The sequence below is a fragment of the Rhinatrema bivittatum genome, chromosome 4, assembly GCF_901001135.1.
Source record: "Rhinatrema bivittatum chromosome 4, aRhiBiv1.1, whole genome shotgun sequence".
NCBI classification, from domain to species: domain Eukaryota; kingdom Metazoa; phylum Chordata; class Amphibia; order Gymnophiona; family Rhinatrematidae; genus Rhinatrema; species Rhinatrema bivittatum.
This window is the reverse complement of record NC_042618.1, coordinates 334,764,280-334,780,856: the sequence shown is the minus strand read 5'-3', so window position 1 is coordinate 334,780,856 and position 16,577 is coordinate 334,764,280. Positions and strand designations below refer to the sequence as shown.

At 43.0% G+C, this 16,577-nt stretch overlaps 1 protein-coding gene across 6 annotated transcripts in view; it reads left to right on the top strand.

Annotated features, from left to right (window-relative positions):
• Positions 1 to 16,577, top strand: part of MGAT5B (alpha-1,6-mannosylglycoprotein 6-beta-N-acetylglucosaminyltransferase B) — a 498,248-nt gene that overhangs the window by 403,354 nt on the left and 78,317 nt on the right. For all 6 annotated transcript variants that reach the window (XM_029600396.1, XM_029600400.1, XM_029600401.1 and 3 more), the window contains exons 13-14: positions 1,260 to 1,406; positions 6,062 to 6,178. In XM_029600396.1, the coding sequence (XP_029456256.1) occupies positions 1,260 to 1,406; positions 6,062 to 6,178 (264 nt within the window). The remainder of the gene's footprint in view (positions 1 to 1,259; positions 1,407 to 6,061; positions 6,179 to 16,577) is intronic.

Sequence of the window (16,577 nt, the reverse complement as noted above, 5' to 3'; positions counted from 1 at the left end):
CATGCGGATACAATAATTTCCTTCCCCAAAGAATTTACAACCTAAGCGAGTACAGGGGCCAACAACGCTCGCAGGACCCCCTCGCTCCCGGACCCCCGCTGGACCACCAGGGACTTTTGGCAAGCCTTGGGGGGGACTCTGGTCGGCCCCTGTCACATGGTTGGAGCACAAGATGGCGCAGGCCATCCATTGCACCTACCATGTGACAGGGGCCGACCAATGGCAGTGGTGGCTCCTGTGACATAGTAAGGGTAAAGGGCACTGGCGCCATTTTGAATACTGATTTGTGGTAGGCCTGACGGCCCGAGAGGGAGACATCGCTCACGGGACCCTGCTGGACCACCAAGCTTTTAGTAAGTGTTGGGGAGGGATTGGGATGGTGGTGGTGGTGGGGGGGGGGGGGGTTGTAATAAAGTAAAATTGAAGGGTTGGGGTGGTTTTTTTCTGATGGTTTTTTTTCCGACAGTTTTTTTTTTTCCCAATTCGTTTTTTTCCCCGATTAGTTTTCTGACTCGTTTTCTCCGATTTGTGCCGCCGAATAACACATTTTTCAATGAAGCGCCCAAACCTAAATTCGACCCGACACGGAAAAACTAAGCTCATCTCTACTCCCTACTAGGCCAACCCCTCTGTCCAGGTTAAAACCCCAGTACTTTATCCCAACTAGTTTAATGGGTTAGCTCCCCTCACCAAACTATTCCTTACAGCAATTTGATGCTCTCCTATATAGAAGAATTTGACAAACAAATGGTACATTACATGTTCAGATCACAGAATATGAAATATAGTGTATATTCAGAGGTGTAGAAAAATACTTTGATCTTGACTAGATATTCAGGGAACAGCTATTGCGTTGATAGCAATTCAGATTACTAAAAAAAATTGGGTTAAACATGGGATGAGAGGAGTGCTGGGGATAAACTAAAGTGGGGAATCTGTATGCTTTGCATAGTGTGTTATTTATTTAAAAAAAAATATATATATACTGTATATTACTAATTATATTACAGGATAATTTCAGGAGATCTACTTATCAAATTTTCAAAAACAACTTCTAAGTAAAACTGTAATTTTGTCATATAAGTTCTTCAATCTAATTGATTCACTAAAAACATTTTCTTTAAATTTGGCATTGGGTACTAAACTAGTTCCATCTCTGTAAAATCTGTGTGTGTCAGCCAGTGCGGTGCCGATGTTTAGGGGACTGGGATTCCAGCCTTGGACTTGGTGTCTAACCCTTTGCAGGGTTCTTTCTCCAGCTCTTCATCGGTTTTGGGTTTCCATATGAAGGTCCCGCTCCTCTGGAAGCCATAGCCAACGGGTGTGTCTTCCTGCAGCCTCGTTTTGAACCTCCTCACAGCTCTCTCAACCACGAGTTCTTCAGGGGAAAGCCTACGTCCAGAGAGGCAAGTGTTTTGCTAAACTGTTCCTTAATTTTTTTTTTTTTGTATAAGTAAATCAGGAGTGCTGCATAGATACCAAAATGTGAGGACCAGTGATGGATTGAGAGCTGGATTTTCTAAGGTCTGCGACCTTAGAAAATCTGGCGGTAATGGGGGGCGGGGGGGGGGGCTGAATAACTACACCATAAAAGGTGTAGTTATTCAGCGCAAAACTGGCAGCGATAAAGGTCCTTTCCTTTCACCGCCAGTGATGTCTGTGCAGCGTCGGCCCCGCTGCCGCCCCGACTCCTCCTCTTCCGGGGCCGACTCCGCCCCCATTTAGTGATCGCACGCGAAAAGTCCCTTTTCGCGTGCGATCACTTTTGAAAATGCCTCCCTTAGTGTATTGCCATCCTGCGGCACTGTTGCTGCTGTGGCGCTCCCCCAATAAGGTCAGAAAATAGGGAGCAGAAGGTGTGAGTAGCAGCAGCAGTTTTTCTTCTGCAGCTCAGTGTAGATTATTTGGCAAATTCTGATGCACACTGGAAAACATTTCCATCTTTTATGTTACTTTATAAAAAATGAAGTAATTTTCCAGCGCTTCTTGGGTCTCAATAATTTTTTTTTTTTTTATTCGGTGAGGAAAAGAGATCTCAAGCATTAATAGAGGGAGGTGATCTCAGGGATGGGAGGAAGAGAAGGAGAGGGTGAGAAGACCAGGCATGGGGCAAAGAGAAGGTGAGAGGACTGGGGATAGGACGGAGGAGCGTTAGAAGGAAAGAGAACGGGATGGCAGGAGGAGAGGGAGAGAGGATGGATGGGGAAGACGAGAGACAGGGAAGATCAGGAATCTGGGATGGGAAAAGAGAAGGGAGAGGGAGGAAGGTTCTGGGATTCAGGAAGGGGAGGAGGGAGTAGGAGAAGTTGGGTGTGATTTCTAGAATCTGAGGAGAAGGGAGAGAGAGGTCGGAGGAAGGGAGAGAATCTGAGGTGAAGAGAGAGGATTATGGGTGGGGGTAGGGGTGCAGGTAGGGGGGAGGCAGGTATCCCCCACCGTGCTTTGCTCTTTCTCTCCCTTGTATCCCCTCTCTAACCTCCCACTCAGTCTGGCATATATATATATATATATATATATATATATATATACACACACACACACACTCGTAGCCGGCACCAATCCCATCTCTCTCACAAACACTATTACTGCCCCCTTCACCTTCTCACACACAGAGATCCCCCAGCTTCTCTCTTCAGCCCCCCCCCCCCCCAATGATCCTCGTTCAGCCCCTCCTAATCTTCCCAGGATGATCTCCCTTTGCTCTGTCTGCTCTATCACTCCCTCTCATCCTAATACCTGCCTGCTGCCTGAGAGGGGAGGGGCTGGATTAGGAAGCAAAGGGCTGATCTTCCCTGAATGAGATTCAGCACCGCTGACAGGAAGCAAATCTTCAGCCAGCCTGCCGCCCCCAGATTTTTGCCACCCTAGGCACAGACCTAGTGTGCCTATTGAGAAATCCAGGCTTGGCTATGACTTAGCTGGGCTTAACCTCAAGACTTGGGCTGCTTATTTCATACTGTACTTTGAGGAGAAAGGGGCAGAGCCAAGTACAACAACCAGAGAGCTCTTCTTAAAAATAACTAGATAAAAGGTTTCAGTCTGAAGGTGATTATTTTGGTTCAAAGCATCAAGGCATTTATTTTCAAACCTAAGGGACAAATTTCAGAATCAGGCAGACTGGGGGCAAGAAAATACATAGTCTGCAGGCCAGTTTGATGGCGCAGTTTTGAACTGGTTGTGTTTTTGCCCAAAGTCTTAATTTCTGTAATTTCAGAAAGGGATAAGTTTTTCACAGAAAAGACTGTGCCAGCAATAAAGCAGAGCAAGGTCTTTTACCAAATCCTTAAATTTAACTCTTCTGGGCCGAGGTCCTGCTGTGCTTTTTGCTGGCATAATTTTTCCAGTGGAATTTTCTTTTCTTCCAGAAATTGCAAGAATTTGTAACCTTAGATAAATGATGTGCTGTTTTTAAATTGAGGCAAATTGACTTACAAGTGTTTTGCCCTAAATTTGACTGATCCTTAAAGCTGATCCTAAATTCTTTAAAACCTAAAGCCCTAATATACATAGACTAAGACTTTTAGAAATAATTAGAAAGAGTCAAAAACTTTAAACACACTTCTGTAATTCAGGAGGATGGCCCTGAGTTTCTCGCCAGTGCTCTGTCTGTATCTACTTGCAGAGGGGAGGGATTGTCTATTGTGCAGAAAGGGGCGGATTTTAAAAGCCCTACGCGCGCTGGGCCTATTTTAGAAAGGCCCAGCCACGTGCGTAAAGCCCCGGGATGTGCGTATGTCCCGGGGCTTCGAAAAAGGGGCGGGGCGGGGTCAGAGGCTCCCGGTACAGCGGCAAAGGATCGCATGCCGGCAGGCTGCTGGCTCGCGCAACAGGTATGATAAAGGTCGGTGAGGGGTCTAGGTGAGGGCTAGGGGGCGGGAGGGTTAGGGGAAGGGAGGTTAGGATAGGGGGTTGGGAACGGGGTAAGGCCGCAGGCATCAATGCGCACAATTGTGCACCCCCTTGCGCGCGCCGACCCCGATTTTATAACATGCGCGCACCTGGACGCGCGCGCGTAGATATTAAAATCTACCCCAAAGTCAGGGCAAGGATTAAGTATAACTGCAGAAACAAAGGACCGTCAACCCCCTCCCCCTACGTTAATTAGTTTCAGGCCAAATCTTCCTGCATCCACAAGAATACTTCCTTCAGGGAGGAGAGCTGTGAAGTGTTTTATGGGACCAGGTCTACAGACAAGAGTCTCAGGCCCTGTTGACTCTCACCCAGAAGTTTCAGAGGCAGAAGAAATGGTGTTGACTTATTGTTATTTGCACAAAGCTCAATATCTGAGCGAAGGACATGGTGATAAAGCAGCTCAGATCGTTATTTAATTCTGCACCTATCTGGATTTAATATTTTCCTGAAGAGGTTTGGATTGATTTGCATTGATCATTTTGGTTAATGATGAGGCTTTTTTTTGCCAGTAGCTTCTGATGCTCTTGCTCTCTCTCTCGCTCTCTTTTGGCTGCTGAAATGATTCCCTCTCTGAGTAGTTTTCTTGGTCCAGGCTCAAGAAAGATTAGCAGTTTCCTAGAACCATGGGCTTTGAGTTCTAAATTAATTCTAAAAGAAGTCTACAGATATTTTTAAAAACATCTAGCGAACAACAGGAGTCCCAAATTTTGGAGGGATGGTACTGTATTGGTTGAAATGAAAATACGCTGAAGATGAGAAAAACCATTGTGTTCATAAACCGTGCTTATCTTCTGGATATTCACCTGTAAATGGGATTTGTGACCGTACAAAACCGTTCAGATTGTAATTTTCAATGGCCAATGACCCAGGTAAGTGGGGTTGTCTGAAAATTGCCTACCCTGTATGCAGGTAAAAGCATGTATGGGGGATCAACAATGTCTGTACTTTTACTCACAGGGAAAAACAGGTGAGATCAGAAGTGGGGTTAGGTGGGGGGAGGCAACAGCACACATTGTTTTGCATTTTAAAAACAATGCACATTGTTTGTCAGGGTAAAAACGTATGCACATCAAAAGCAAACACAAATCTCTATGGGGCCTTTCAAAGGGAGAGTACAGGAATAATTTGTCTTGTGACCAAGAACTGGTTCCAAAGTCCACAGGGAAAAGCACCCACGGATTTTGCAATCATCCACTTAGTTTTGAAACTTTCTCCCTACATTGCATCAAAAATGGCAAAGTTCTTGAAATGAGCACCTTTGCCGATGTGTGGCAACGTTTTTCTGTCACTGCTTTGCTAAATGCAAGACAAAACGATGCTTGTGTCAGAAAGGTGAGTTTCAGCTTCCCTTTTCAGCTTTGAAATATCACCCAGAAGTTGAGCAGTGACTAAAAATAAAAGCCTTGTAAATACAAGGACCTTCATTTCTCCGCAGCGCTGCCCTCCGTGTCTCTGGAAGTCAGGGATCCTTCTGTTTTTGGCGGGGATCCTCTTGTCGCGGAATGAGTAATGATGTGACAGTAAGCGGCTGCAATTCAACAATGTACACTTTGTTTCCATTAAAAGCTTCACTGCGTATCAGGGCCAGTGTAATTAGCACTTGTGTCATCAACTCCCCTTTCCTGTACTCATCAAGCATTACTGATGTTATTAACATGGGACTGGAGTGTGTGCGAAATGCGCTGATTCCTGAGTCCAAGCTTTTGCTGATCTGCAGGCTGGAAGAATTCCCTGTATCCTGGGAGAGTTAAGCACTAGTTTTGCAGGGCCTAATCCACCCTGTTCATGCATGTGTTCCCCACTCTTAGGACAGGCATGGCTCCATTCAGAGGAGAACTCTACGGGTAGGATTCTTTTTCGACCTGCCTTTCCATGTGCCATCTGGTGTCTGCAGTTCTGGTTTTCACAAAAGGGAAGCTTTACAGTGCATCAGGTTGGCAAGGAGGTTTGTTCCATCAAAACAAAAACAAAAAAAAAATACTATGACAAGTCTTTCAAAGAGAGAGCCCGAGGAACCTGAAGCACGAGCATCAGAACCACACATAGATCAAACCACTATTGAGAATCACTTTAAGAAGAGATAATGATTCTCTGTCTTTTGTGCGGTGGAGCTCAAGTGTTTTTCTTTTTTTTTTTCTGTTATCTTTAGGTATCTTCCCAGCATCCCTATGTTGAGCAATTCATAGGGAAGCCACACGTGTGGACAGTGGATTACAATAATTCAAGGGAGTTTGAAGATGCTGTCAAGGCCATTATGAGGACCAAGGTAAGGGAATCATTTTTTTTATACCATGGCCCGTCCTTCAGGTCTGTGAAATGGAGTATAAGTGAATCAGTCTCTGAATGCAGAAAATTGTTAGAATATGAGAAGGAGAAGAGCAAGGTGATCAATGCTGTTCAGCTATTATGATAATTAATTATAGTAGACATCATTCACTTTTCACCAAAGTATTTTTGCACAGAAAAATAGTTCACTATAATAGGGGTAAATGCACAAATCATTTTTCCCATATTCACAAACTGGGAACAAACCCTTTAATACATCAGGCCCAATAACCAGGGAGTGCCATAATTCAGACAGCACCCCTAAAACACAGGGAAAAGATACCATTGCATCATAAATAATCTTTATTTTTAGAAACTCAGTACTGTATTTTTCTTTTCTTCTTTTTTTTTAACACTTTATAACCTTTATTAAAGCAAAACAACAGCTAGGCTGATAATCCCGGATTAAGGTCCCAGGACTCACCTCAAGCATAGTTTCAATCTTTCCAATTTATTAGGTTATCTGAGTGTTGACATTTAAACATTAACAACAGAAGGCATTCCCTTTATAAGTATAGGGACCTTCAAAACACCCAGCGGTTTTCTTAGTTTAGTCTTCTGTTATTAATGTTTAAATTTCAATATTCAAATGTCAAAATTCCAAATTCTAATTTATTACCTTAGTGGTTTTTCTCTATTTGTATTTTTGGTTACACTATTGCTTCTGGGCTGTTTTTTGAGAGGTTATCGGAGTGTCCATGATTGTCTGAACTGGGGGAGGGGTGGGATCTTCAAGACCCTATTGTGCATTGCTTTAAGAAAGGTGCCAGTTTACAAGTCTTACTGTAAACAGCACTGAGGATCACTCAGAAGTAGACAGCAGCAATAATCACAGTGGAAGCATTGGATGGTTTCCAACACAACTTTTACTGATGACTTTACAGTTGATGGGAAAAGTTCTTTAGTATACAGCTTTTGTTCTTTCAAGATATGTTGTTACACATTTAGTTCTTGAATACATTTGTGACCTTTTCTCTTTCGATCAATTTGTATTGATGGCAATTTCCAATTCCAGTTAATAAGGTCAATTTATCTTCCTTTCCAATCAATTGGGGCATAAAGTAAGATCCCTCCCAATTGATAGGGAATAGTTTTTTTCAGACAGTCTGATCATATTCCATAGACAAAGCTGCAATCTCTTTCCTCTCTGTTGACACCTGATGGGCACCTGTTTTACTCCTATGATCCCATTGAGATGAGAGTGAACCTAAAGTCTCCTCCTCTCACCTGTACTCCTGGAATAGATGAAAACCCATTCCTCCACCTGAACGAATCATAGTCCGCCTGTGCTCTCTGACTGAGAAGCCATTCCTCTAAATGGCATACACTGAGCCCCCTGGCGTGTTAGAAGATCAAAAGGTTTTGAAAAAGAAAACCACAAAGAGAGAAGGAAAGAGCGGAACATCTTCCTCCCCAAAACAAAAAGTCTTCAATGGGTCATCTTAAGGTTAGGTGAAGGCATCCTTACTACTTTTTCTTTTCCCAAGCCTCAGACATAGAGGCCCAAGGGTCCTTTCCTAAGGAACATAAACAGGGAATAGCAAAGTGAGATGCTGCCCCTTCAAGGGATAACTCAAAAATCCACACAAGAAAATGGCTGGCTTGGGTTTATATAGAATGGGAGCATACCATTTTCAATCTCCCGGGGGGGGGGGGGGGGGGGGGGCGACACCACAAATCCATATTAACTAGGCAATAGTAGATAAAACGGAGGAGTACACAGACTACCAACCAAATATCTCAAAGTCGGCAAAACAAAAAGAAGATTTCCTCCACAAACAAAAGGCCAGAGCAATATCCCCCACCCTTCCTCAGTTACCCCTTTGAATCCCGAAAAAGACCATATCCAGCTCCAAACGAAATCCCTATAAAGTAGGTCAAATACAAGAAAAACTAGTAAAATAATAATCAGTAAATATGAGGCCAAAATACACCCCTACCCCTGAATCATCCCATTCTTATCCACTGCATCCAAAAAAGGACTTCCAAGTTTTAGAAACATCATAAGGATCTCTAATCTGGTAAGTTAAACTGTTCCATGGCATAAATATACCAATGATTCTGGAACCATGAAGGCCAGGTTTAGATGATAAGTTTTGGGGGGGTTTTTTAAACCTTTTTGAAACTGCTTTTAAATCTTATGCCTGATTGCTTTTAGTCTTGTTAACTAACTTTCTTTACTTTTCAACCATTATCTTGCTTTATGGAATACTCCAAGGCTCTTTTCCCATATGTTTGTCTTATTAGACTGTAAGCTATTGAGCAGGGGCTGTCTTTTTGTCTGTTTGTACAGTACTATAGAAATGCTAAGTAGTAGAGGTAGTTGTAAGTTCCAGTGTAAGGCAATGAGATGCCTTGCTGCTACCATTAAATAAACAATTAATGTAGGGCGTCTGATGGTATGACGCAGCATTGCCACCTCAGGGTCCAGGGGCATTTTGACCTTAATTACTTCATAAATCCAGGAAATAAATAGTGTATTTATATATTTTAAAAGTTTTCTGTTCCGCCAAATGCAACACAAGCTGTTCTAGGTGGATTACCTTATAATATCATAAATCCATCAAAGTTCAGAAGTAACCATTAAAACATAAATCAGAACAAGACAATCAAACATGAAACAAACTGGTACAGCATTGTTTCTAGTTCTCTATATTTAATTAAGATATTCTCTTTAGAACTGCTGTTACAAAAGACCTAACAGTGCTGTTGTGGAAACAAGAATAGGATCACAGATTTTTTTAAAGGAAAATCAGTGAAAATTTCAGATCATACATTATCAGGCATTTAAACTAGGGAGCGGGGCTGGCAGGAGGTAGCCAGTGAATTTGGCATGTCGCCCCCATGCAGAGCAGGAAGAGGGAAGAGTAAGTAACAAGATCAATCAGTTCAAAAAAGCAGAAAAGACCAACAAAATCCCAAACCTGCAGGCCCTAATGGTGGAGGCAGACTTGAACATTGTTGCTGTTATGGAGACCTGGTTCACGGATTCTCATGATTGGGAGATGGCCATTTTGGGCTATAACTTGCTAAGAAAGAAAAGGGGGAGGAGTAGCTCTTTATGTCAAAAACAATATACAAGCAACTGAATTGCAAGGGATGTGGGGTAGAGAAGACGCATTGTGGACCGTCCTAAAAAAAGAAGATGGTGCTTCCATTTTTACTGGTGTGATCTACTGGCCACCGACTCAAACAGAAGAACTGGATAGAGAATTCACTGAAGACATCCAAAAAGTGGGAAAGAAGGGCAAAGTGTTGCTTGTTGGCGATTTTAATCTGCCAGATGTGGATTGGAGTATCCCTTCTGCGGAATCTACAAGAAGTAGAGAGATAGTGGATGCCCTTCATAGAGTTCTGCTGAAATAAATGGTAATGGAACCCACGAGAGAGGGTGTAATACTCGATATGGTGCTCACTAGCTGATCTATTTTTAAAAGGCTTGCGTGCGCCAAAACCGGGAGATATGCGCATGTCTCAGCCATGCACAGATTTTAAAAGAGCCGCGCCAATGTGTGTATCTCCCGTTATGTGCACAAACATTTTGGGGGGGGAAAGGGGTGGGGCATGGGCATGCCCTGGGCATGGCATGGGTGGGCCGGGGCTGAGGTATGATTTCTGCTCATACTGATTTACACGCACAAGTGCACCGGGGTCCCCTACCGCGTAACTTTACTTCTGTTATGGACGGCGTGTAAGTCATAAAATAAAGAAATATAGGCTGCTCAGCATGGCTTAGGGGGTCTGGCCTAACAGGGAAAAAGGGAGGCAAAGTAATAGGGGGAGTTAGGAAGGTGATTGGTTAACTGGGCAAGCTGGGAACGAACTGGGAAAATCGGCTCTAGAGTCTGCACACATGTCTAGTAAAATCCCTCCACTTATGCAAGCAAGGCAGCATTTGTGTACATCAATAGGAAATCGTACATACATCTACGTGCGAATAGTCAATTTTAAAACATGCGTGTGTATACACGCATATACATGCATATGTGTGTTTACCAGCAGAAGTGCGCACATGTGTGTCCACACGCAGCTCTTAAAATATACCTCTAATGATGATAATGTCTTTAATGTTCAGGTAGGGGCTCACCTGAGCACTAAAGATCATCAGATGGTATGCTTCGATTTTGCGACTAGGTCACAAAGAAGTCACACAATGATCCGAATTTTGAATTTCAAAAATATGGACATTGTCAAAATAGGGACGTACTTGGAGGAAGAACTAGAAGACTGGGAGAAAATGGGTAAGGTGGAACAACAGTGGCCAAGTTAAAAGGATCTATTACAAAGGCACAAATCTGTATGTTAGAAAAGTAAACAAGAGTAAGAAGAAAATGTAACTAATCTGGTTCTCTAAGGAGGTGGCTGAAAATATAAAAGCAAAAAGAATAGTGTTCAAGAAGTATAAAGGATCCCAAAAAAAGGAACACAGGGAAGAATATCTGTTAAAACTGAAGGAGACAAAGAAAGAAATAAGAAAAGCAAAAGGTCAAGTGGAAGAAAGGATCGTCAAGAGGTGAAGCGAGGAGACAAACCATTTTTCAGATATATCAATGAAATAAGGGAGGGTAGAAGTGGTATAGTGAAACTGAAAGATGACAAGGACCAATGTGTAGACAGTGACAAAGAAATGGCAGAAATATTAAACTTCATTTCGATATTAACTAAAGAAGACCCTGGAGAAGGACCATTGCTGGTTAACATACTGCAGATGGGGATGGAGTAGACGAAATTCTGTTTACAGAAGAGAATATATGGAAGGAGCTAGGCAAACTGAAAATGGACAAGGCCATGGGGGCCAGATGAGATACACCTCAGAGCACTAAGAGAGCTTAGAGGTGTGCTGGTGGGTCTGCTGAAGGACTTGTTCAGTAGATCCTTAGAAACTGGAGTAATGTAGCAGGATTGGAGAAGTGCAGTGGAGGTCCCACTTTACAAGAGTGGTAGCAGAGAGGAGGCTGGAAACTACAGGCCAGTTAGCCTCAACTCAGTGGTGAGAAAATTGATGAAGACTCTATTGAAGGAAAGGATGGTAGGCTATCTACAATCTGGTCAGTTGATGGACCCGAGGCAGCATAGATTCAACAGGGGAAGATCCTGTCAGATAATTTTGATTGATTTTTTTGATTAGGTGACTAGAGAATTGGATTGAGGAAGAATACCCGATGTGATCTACTTGGATTTCAGCAAAGCTTTTGATATGGTCCTGCATAGGAGCTCGTAAATAAAATGAGAATCTTGAGAGTAAGTGTCAATGTGGTGGTATGGAATACATACTGGTTGATTGATAGGAGACAGGGTGTAATGATAAATAGAATCTACTCTGAAGAGAAAACCGTGTTAAATGAGTGCCACAGGGTTCGGTTTTGGGACTGGTTGTGTTCAGTATCTGTGTGAGTGACATTTGATATAATTCATAATTTTGGTTCAGCACTGTGGCTTATTCAGCCATTTCCAGAATCCTCAGAGGGCTGTGAACTATAGTGAATTTCTGACCATCTTAAAACTCAAAGAATGTGAAAGATCTGGAAACTTGTAAGCTCTGCAAAGCATATAATTAAAGGCCAGGAAGGCATCAATGACAATGTTTGCACCACAATACAGGGAAACTTGGTTCGCATGGAACCAGGATGCAGGCTTTTGTCTTGCAGATGCCTATCTCAACGGACAGGAGCCAGGTGAATGAAGATGCACCTGAGGGTACAGTTTTAATTAAGCCCTGGCTCCAGAAAACGGAATTCATGCCGAGTTTCCTATTCAGGCCACAGACTTGCTAACTGTTTACACAACAAAGAATATCAAGAGAAGAACAGAAGAACAAAGGCCATCAAAGCCAGATTGATAAAGGAACTTTTTATGGTGGGAGGATGAACAGGGTTAGAAGAATTCTCAGTTGGGGGGGGAGTGATCCTCACAAGCATTTCCTATACATGATAGATTGTCATGACAACAGTATAATGTATCTTTCTAAATAAGTCTTTGGACAGTCACGCCATTCTGGAAGTTTCGGCAATACTAACTATAAAAGAAGGTTTTCTTCCTGTATTGGATGAGATGCTGGTAATTTTGAAAAGATAGAGGGCATTTAGCATACCTCATCTCCCAGGAACACTTGGTAAAGCCAAATAAATTTTACTTTGTACCATTGTACTGAGTCTGAGTGTTCTTGTTGCCCTGGCCCTGAGTCCAGAAATTATGGACACATTGCAGAAGGGTTAGAAGGTAAAATGTGTCTATTTGCAAATGATACTAAGATCTGCAATAGAGTGGACATGCCTGAAGGAGTAGAGTGAATGAAAAGGGATTTAAGAAAGCTGGAAGAGTGGTCGAAGATTTGGCAGCTGGGATTCAGTGCCAAGATGTGTAGAATCATGCATCTGGAGTGCATTAATCCAAAAGAGCTGAATGTGATAGGGGTGAAAAATTGATGTGCATGGACCAAGAGAGGGATCTTGCGGTAATAGAGTCTGGAGATCTGAAGATGGCGAAGCAATGTGACAAGGCGATAGCTAAAGCCAGAAGAATGATGGGCTGCATAGAGAGAGGAATAACCACTAAGAAAAAAGAGGTGATAATGCTCTTGTACAGGACCTTGGTGAGGCTTCACTTGGAGTACTGTGTTCAGTTCTGGAGTCTATATCTCAAAAGGGACAAAGTCAGGATGGTGGCGGTCCAGAGGAAAGCGACCAAAATGGTGTGGGGTCTGTATGAGATACCTGTGAGGAGAGGCTGAAGGATTTGAATATGTATATCCTGGAAGGGTGGATGTGCAGGGGAGATAGGATACAGACCTTCAGGTACCTGTAAGGTTTTAATGATGCACTTTTGACAAACCGTTTCCATTGCATATTCAGCAGCCACTACTTAGCTGCATAAGTCCCACTTCTCTGGCTAAATAGTGCTGAATGGGCTTTGAATATTGACCTCTATGCTGCTATGCTATAGATCACCTCCTGATTCTTTCCCTCAGAATCCTCCTGGATTCCAAGGTCTACCTACTTCCTCATTGAAGGCCTTGGTGCTCCACTTTTGAGCTCCAGTTGCCTTCCCTGGAGGAGGGCTAGAAGAGAGAGAACAGGAAGATTTCTCGGCTCCTCTGTTATATTAGAAGCTTCTGTACAAGGCATCCCCCAGTGGGAACTGTCTGACCATTAGCAACCTCTTACATATGAGTCTGTGTTGCTCTAGATACGTGCACTATTTTGTGTCTAACCAAATTAAAGGAGAAAGGTGACGATAAATAATAAACTGGGAAAAACTTTGCAGCAAATCTAAAGGATGGAGGAGCAGCAGGCTAAGTAAGGATGAGGGAAGCCAGACTTAAAATCTCACTTCTCCCTCTGACAAACTTTGGGCAGGTGAATTTGCCCTTCATTGCTCCAGGCACCAATTTAGGTCCACGCCCCAGAGAGGACTTTCTATTTATCTGTTGTACTGAAATGTAACTAGGGACCTTCGTTTTTTAGTTGTTTTTATTCTTTATTTTTCCTGGGAGAAAATTAGTTGAAAAACAAATGACTCGTTATTTTTCAGGGTAGAAATCGGAGTTTATTTCGGTGGACAGAACCCAGGACAATAAAAACAAAAATAAGATTCTCCCACTCACCCAATCAGCAGCATCTCCATCTCTTTCCCCATCCCCCGCCTAGCATGCCCCTTTCTCTCTCCTTCCACCCCACCGAAAAACTCCCTCCCCCCTCCCCCTCCCACATTGCAACATCCTTACTGGTGGTGGCTCCAGGCTTCTTCTGGCTCTACAGCAGCCTGCTTACCGAGGTTCCCGCAGTCTGCAACACTGCACTTCTGCCTCTGTTCAGAGCCATGGATCCTGCCATGAAGTGTGTCTGGTGGACAGGGCCTGATTCAGATGTATTCACGGCACCAGACAGCAGGCACTTTGGCTGCTTCAGGGGTGAGGAGGCCAGACTTGAAACACGGCATGGGTGAGCAATGGAGAATGAGCGCTATCACTGGTGGAGGGTGGGGCTCGAAACACAGCACGCGCTTTATCCCACACTGGCTTCCAGCATTGACGGGAGGCCTTGAAACACTGCATCTGCAGCTCTGGAACAGCTTTTTAATCAGCCGAAAATCAGGGTGAGTATCAGTTTAAACAGACTGCACCTTTGGGAAAATTCGGGAATTTATGGTTGAAAATCTGTTTAAACAGAAAATGAAGGACCCTAAATATTACTCATCTCGAGCATGGGTTTGGAAAGTCAAATAATTAAGATCTAATCCCCAAATCTTTTTTTTTTTTGTAATAATGAATTCTTCAAGCACTTGAAGACATCGATGTGATTCTTCCACGACCAATGATTTATTTCAGATTTTCAGAGGAGTCAATAGGAATGGTAGCTAATGATTTTTCAAATTACACCGCAAAAATCAATGGGAAGGAAGACCAAGTTCCTCCAAAGAAAATGCCCCAGTGAAGCCAGTGAAATACAGCAAAGAAGCTGAGAAATCAGATCATTTTCAGCCTCACTGTGTGGATGTGTAAAATATAGTCAGGTCCTGTATCTCTGCAGTCACCACATGAAAGCCAGCATTCGGTAAGAACAGTAGGCAGATAACATCCCAAAGAAGCCATGAGAAGAAAGAGATGCTGTCAGAGCCTCTGGATGATATAATCAGGATTGGTGCATTAGGCACCCTGAGCTATCTTTGGCTTTGCCCTCTCCTCTTCTCCACTCCCCCATCCCCTGAGACTTATTACTGGCAGCAGTTCCTGCACTCTCTGGCAGGGTGGGCTCTACCAGCAGCTCCAAGCTTCCTTCCATGTTCTTTGGTTGCTAGTGGGAAGGACTCTGCCGGCAGCCCTGGCCCTCCTCCTACATTTTTACTGTTTCCCCAACCCAAATGCCCACTTTGCATAATGGAAGCACTTGCCCTGGATATAACTGCCTATAGTGATCACAGTATTGCAGGCATAGGGATTTGAAAGTCATAAGCACAGATAAACGTGGAGAGAGGGAGAGAGATTCTGAAAAACGAAGAGTTAACAGCAGCTTCAGTCTTTGCTTCCAGGACCATCTGTAAGAAGAGTTTGTTTAACATTACAGTACTTATAACCCTTGCAGTATTCTGACAGCCCATGAGGTTGTCAAAGGTCAGTGCGTGTTGAAGAAAGAGGCAGATAATAAAGGCAGTAGCTTCAGTTAATTTCCTAGCTAACAGCTGTAAGAGTGTTTCCATTGGGAGAGTAATAAGAGTGATAATAGGGTCATCTCAATTAGCCAGCAATATTGCAGATGATCTGACTGCAATGTGCAGGGGCAAATTACTGAGAAATCACATTCCGGCCTCTTGCTCCCACACATGTGACCATCTATTTGGAGTTTTTGTGAAATACTTATTGTAAAGGATTGCCATGCATTGTGTAGGTTCATGTAATCATAATGCATGTGAGATGACACTCTTGTGTATGGCCTGAGGAGATGCAATTTGGACAGCAACTATTAATGCATTTGTGATAAAGGCATCATTTAATCAGATGCCTTTATTGCCTTGTATGTGAGTCATCCTTATTTTGCTCGATTAGCCTTGTGCAATTTGCATTGCATCACAAAGAAAAGTTGGAGGCAGAAATAACAATTCATTGTCTGAAGTAATTACCAGCTTTTACTTCCACTTGATCAATGAATCCATCAGAACTAGTCGATCTGTATGTGTTTGCATAGGGCAGACAGTCAAACAAACCAGCAAGTGTCACATGTACTGCCCCGGTGGCATCGAAATAAACAGGCACAGGTGAACAAGATCTGGCTCTATTGCTAATTTACAGAGACCTTAGTTCTATACTTTTAATCTCTCTGTTACTTAATTGTGAATCTTTTTTTTTTCCAAGCGATGTGCATGGGGCCACTTATCAGCATAAGAGTGTCTTTGACAGCCAGTCATTATTGCACATTAAGAAGCACCTATGGTACGCATACAGTGGCAGTAGAAAAGAACACATAATACATATTTGCTATTGATTAAAAGCCACATCTCATTTCATTGCATGAGACCAGAATTGAATGCAGCCCAGCAGAGATTACTGCCCTCCAGCTAGTTGACCATTTCAACAAACTGGAAATCTACAGACGCTGTATTATTAGTAAATGCAGAAAGCAAATTGGAGAAGGTTTGGAAAGAGTCAAGGGGACCGGTTTAACAAACAGACAATTCATAGGGCATATTGTTGCTCTACCTAGTATTTAAAAGGACCGAGGAGTGAAAACAACCACTCCCTTCTTCTAATGAATTTAATGCTGATGAGAAGTTGGGAAAACAGAAATTCTAATATTTTTTTCACATAACCAGCCTAGCATGGTTTGTGGCAGGGCAAACTCTTCATG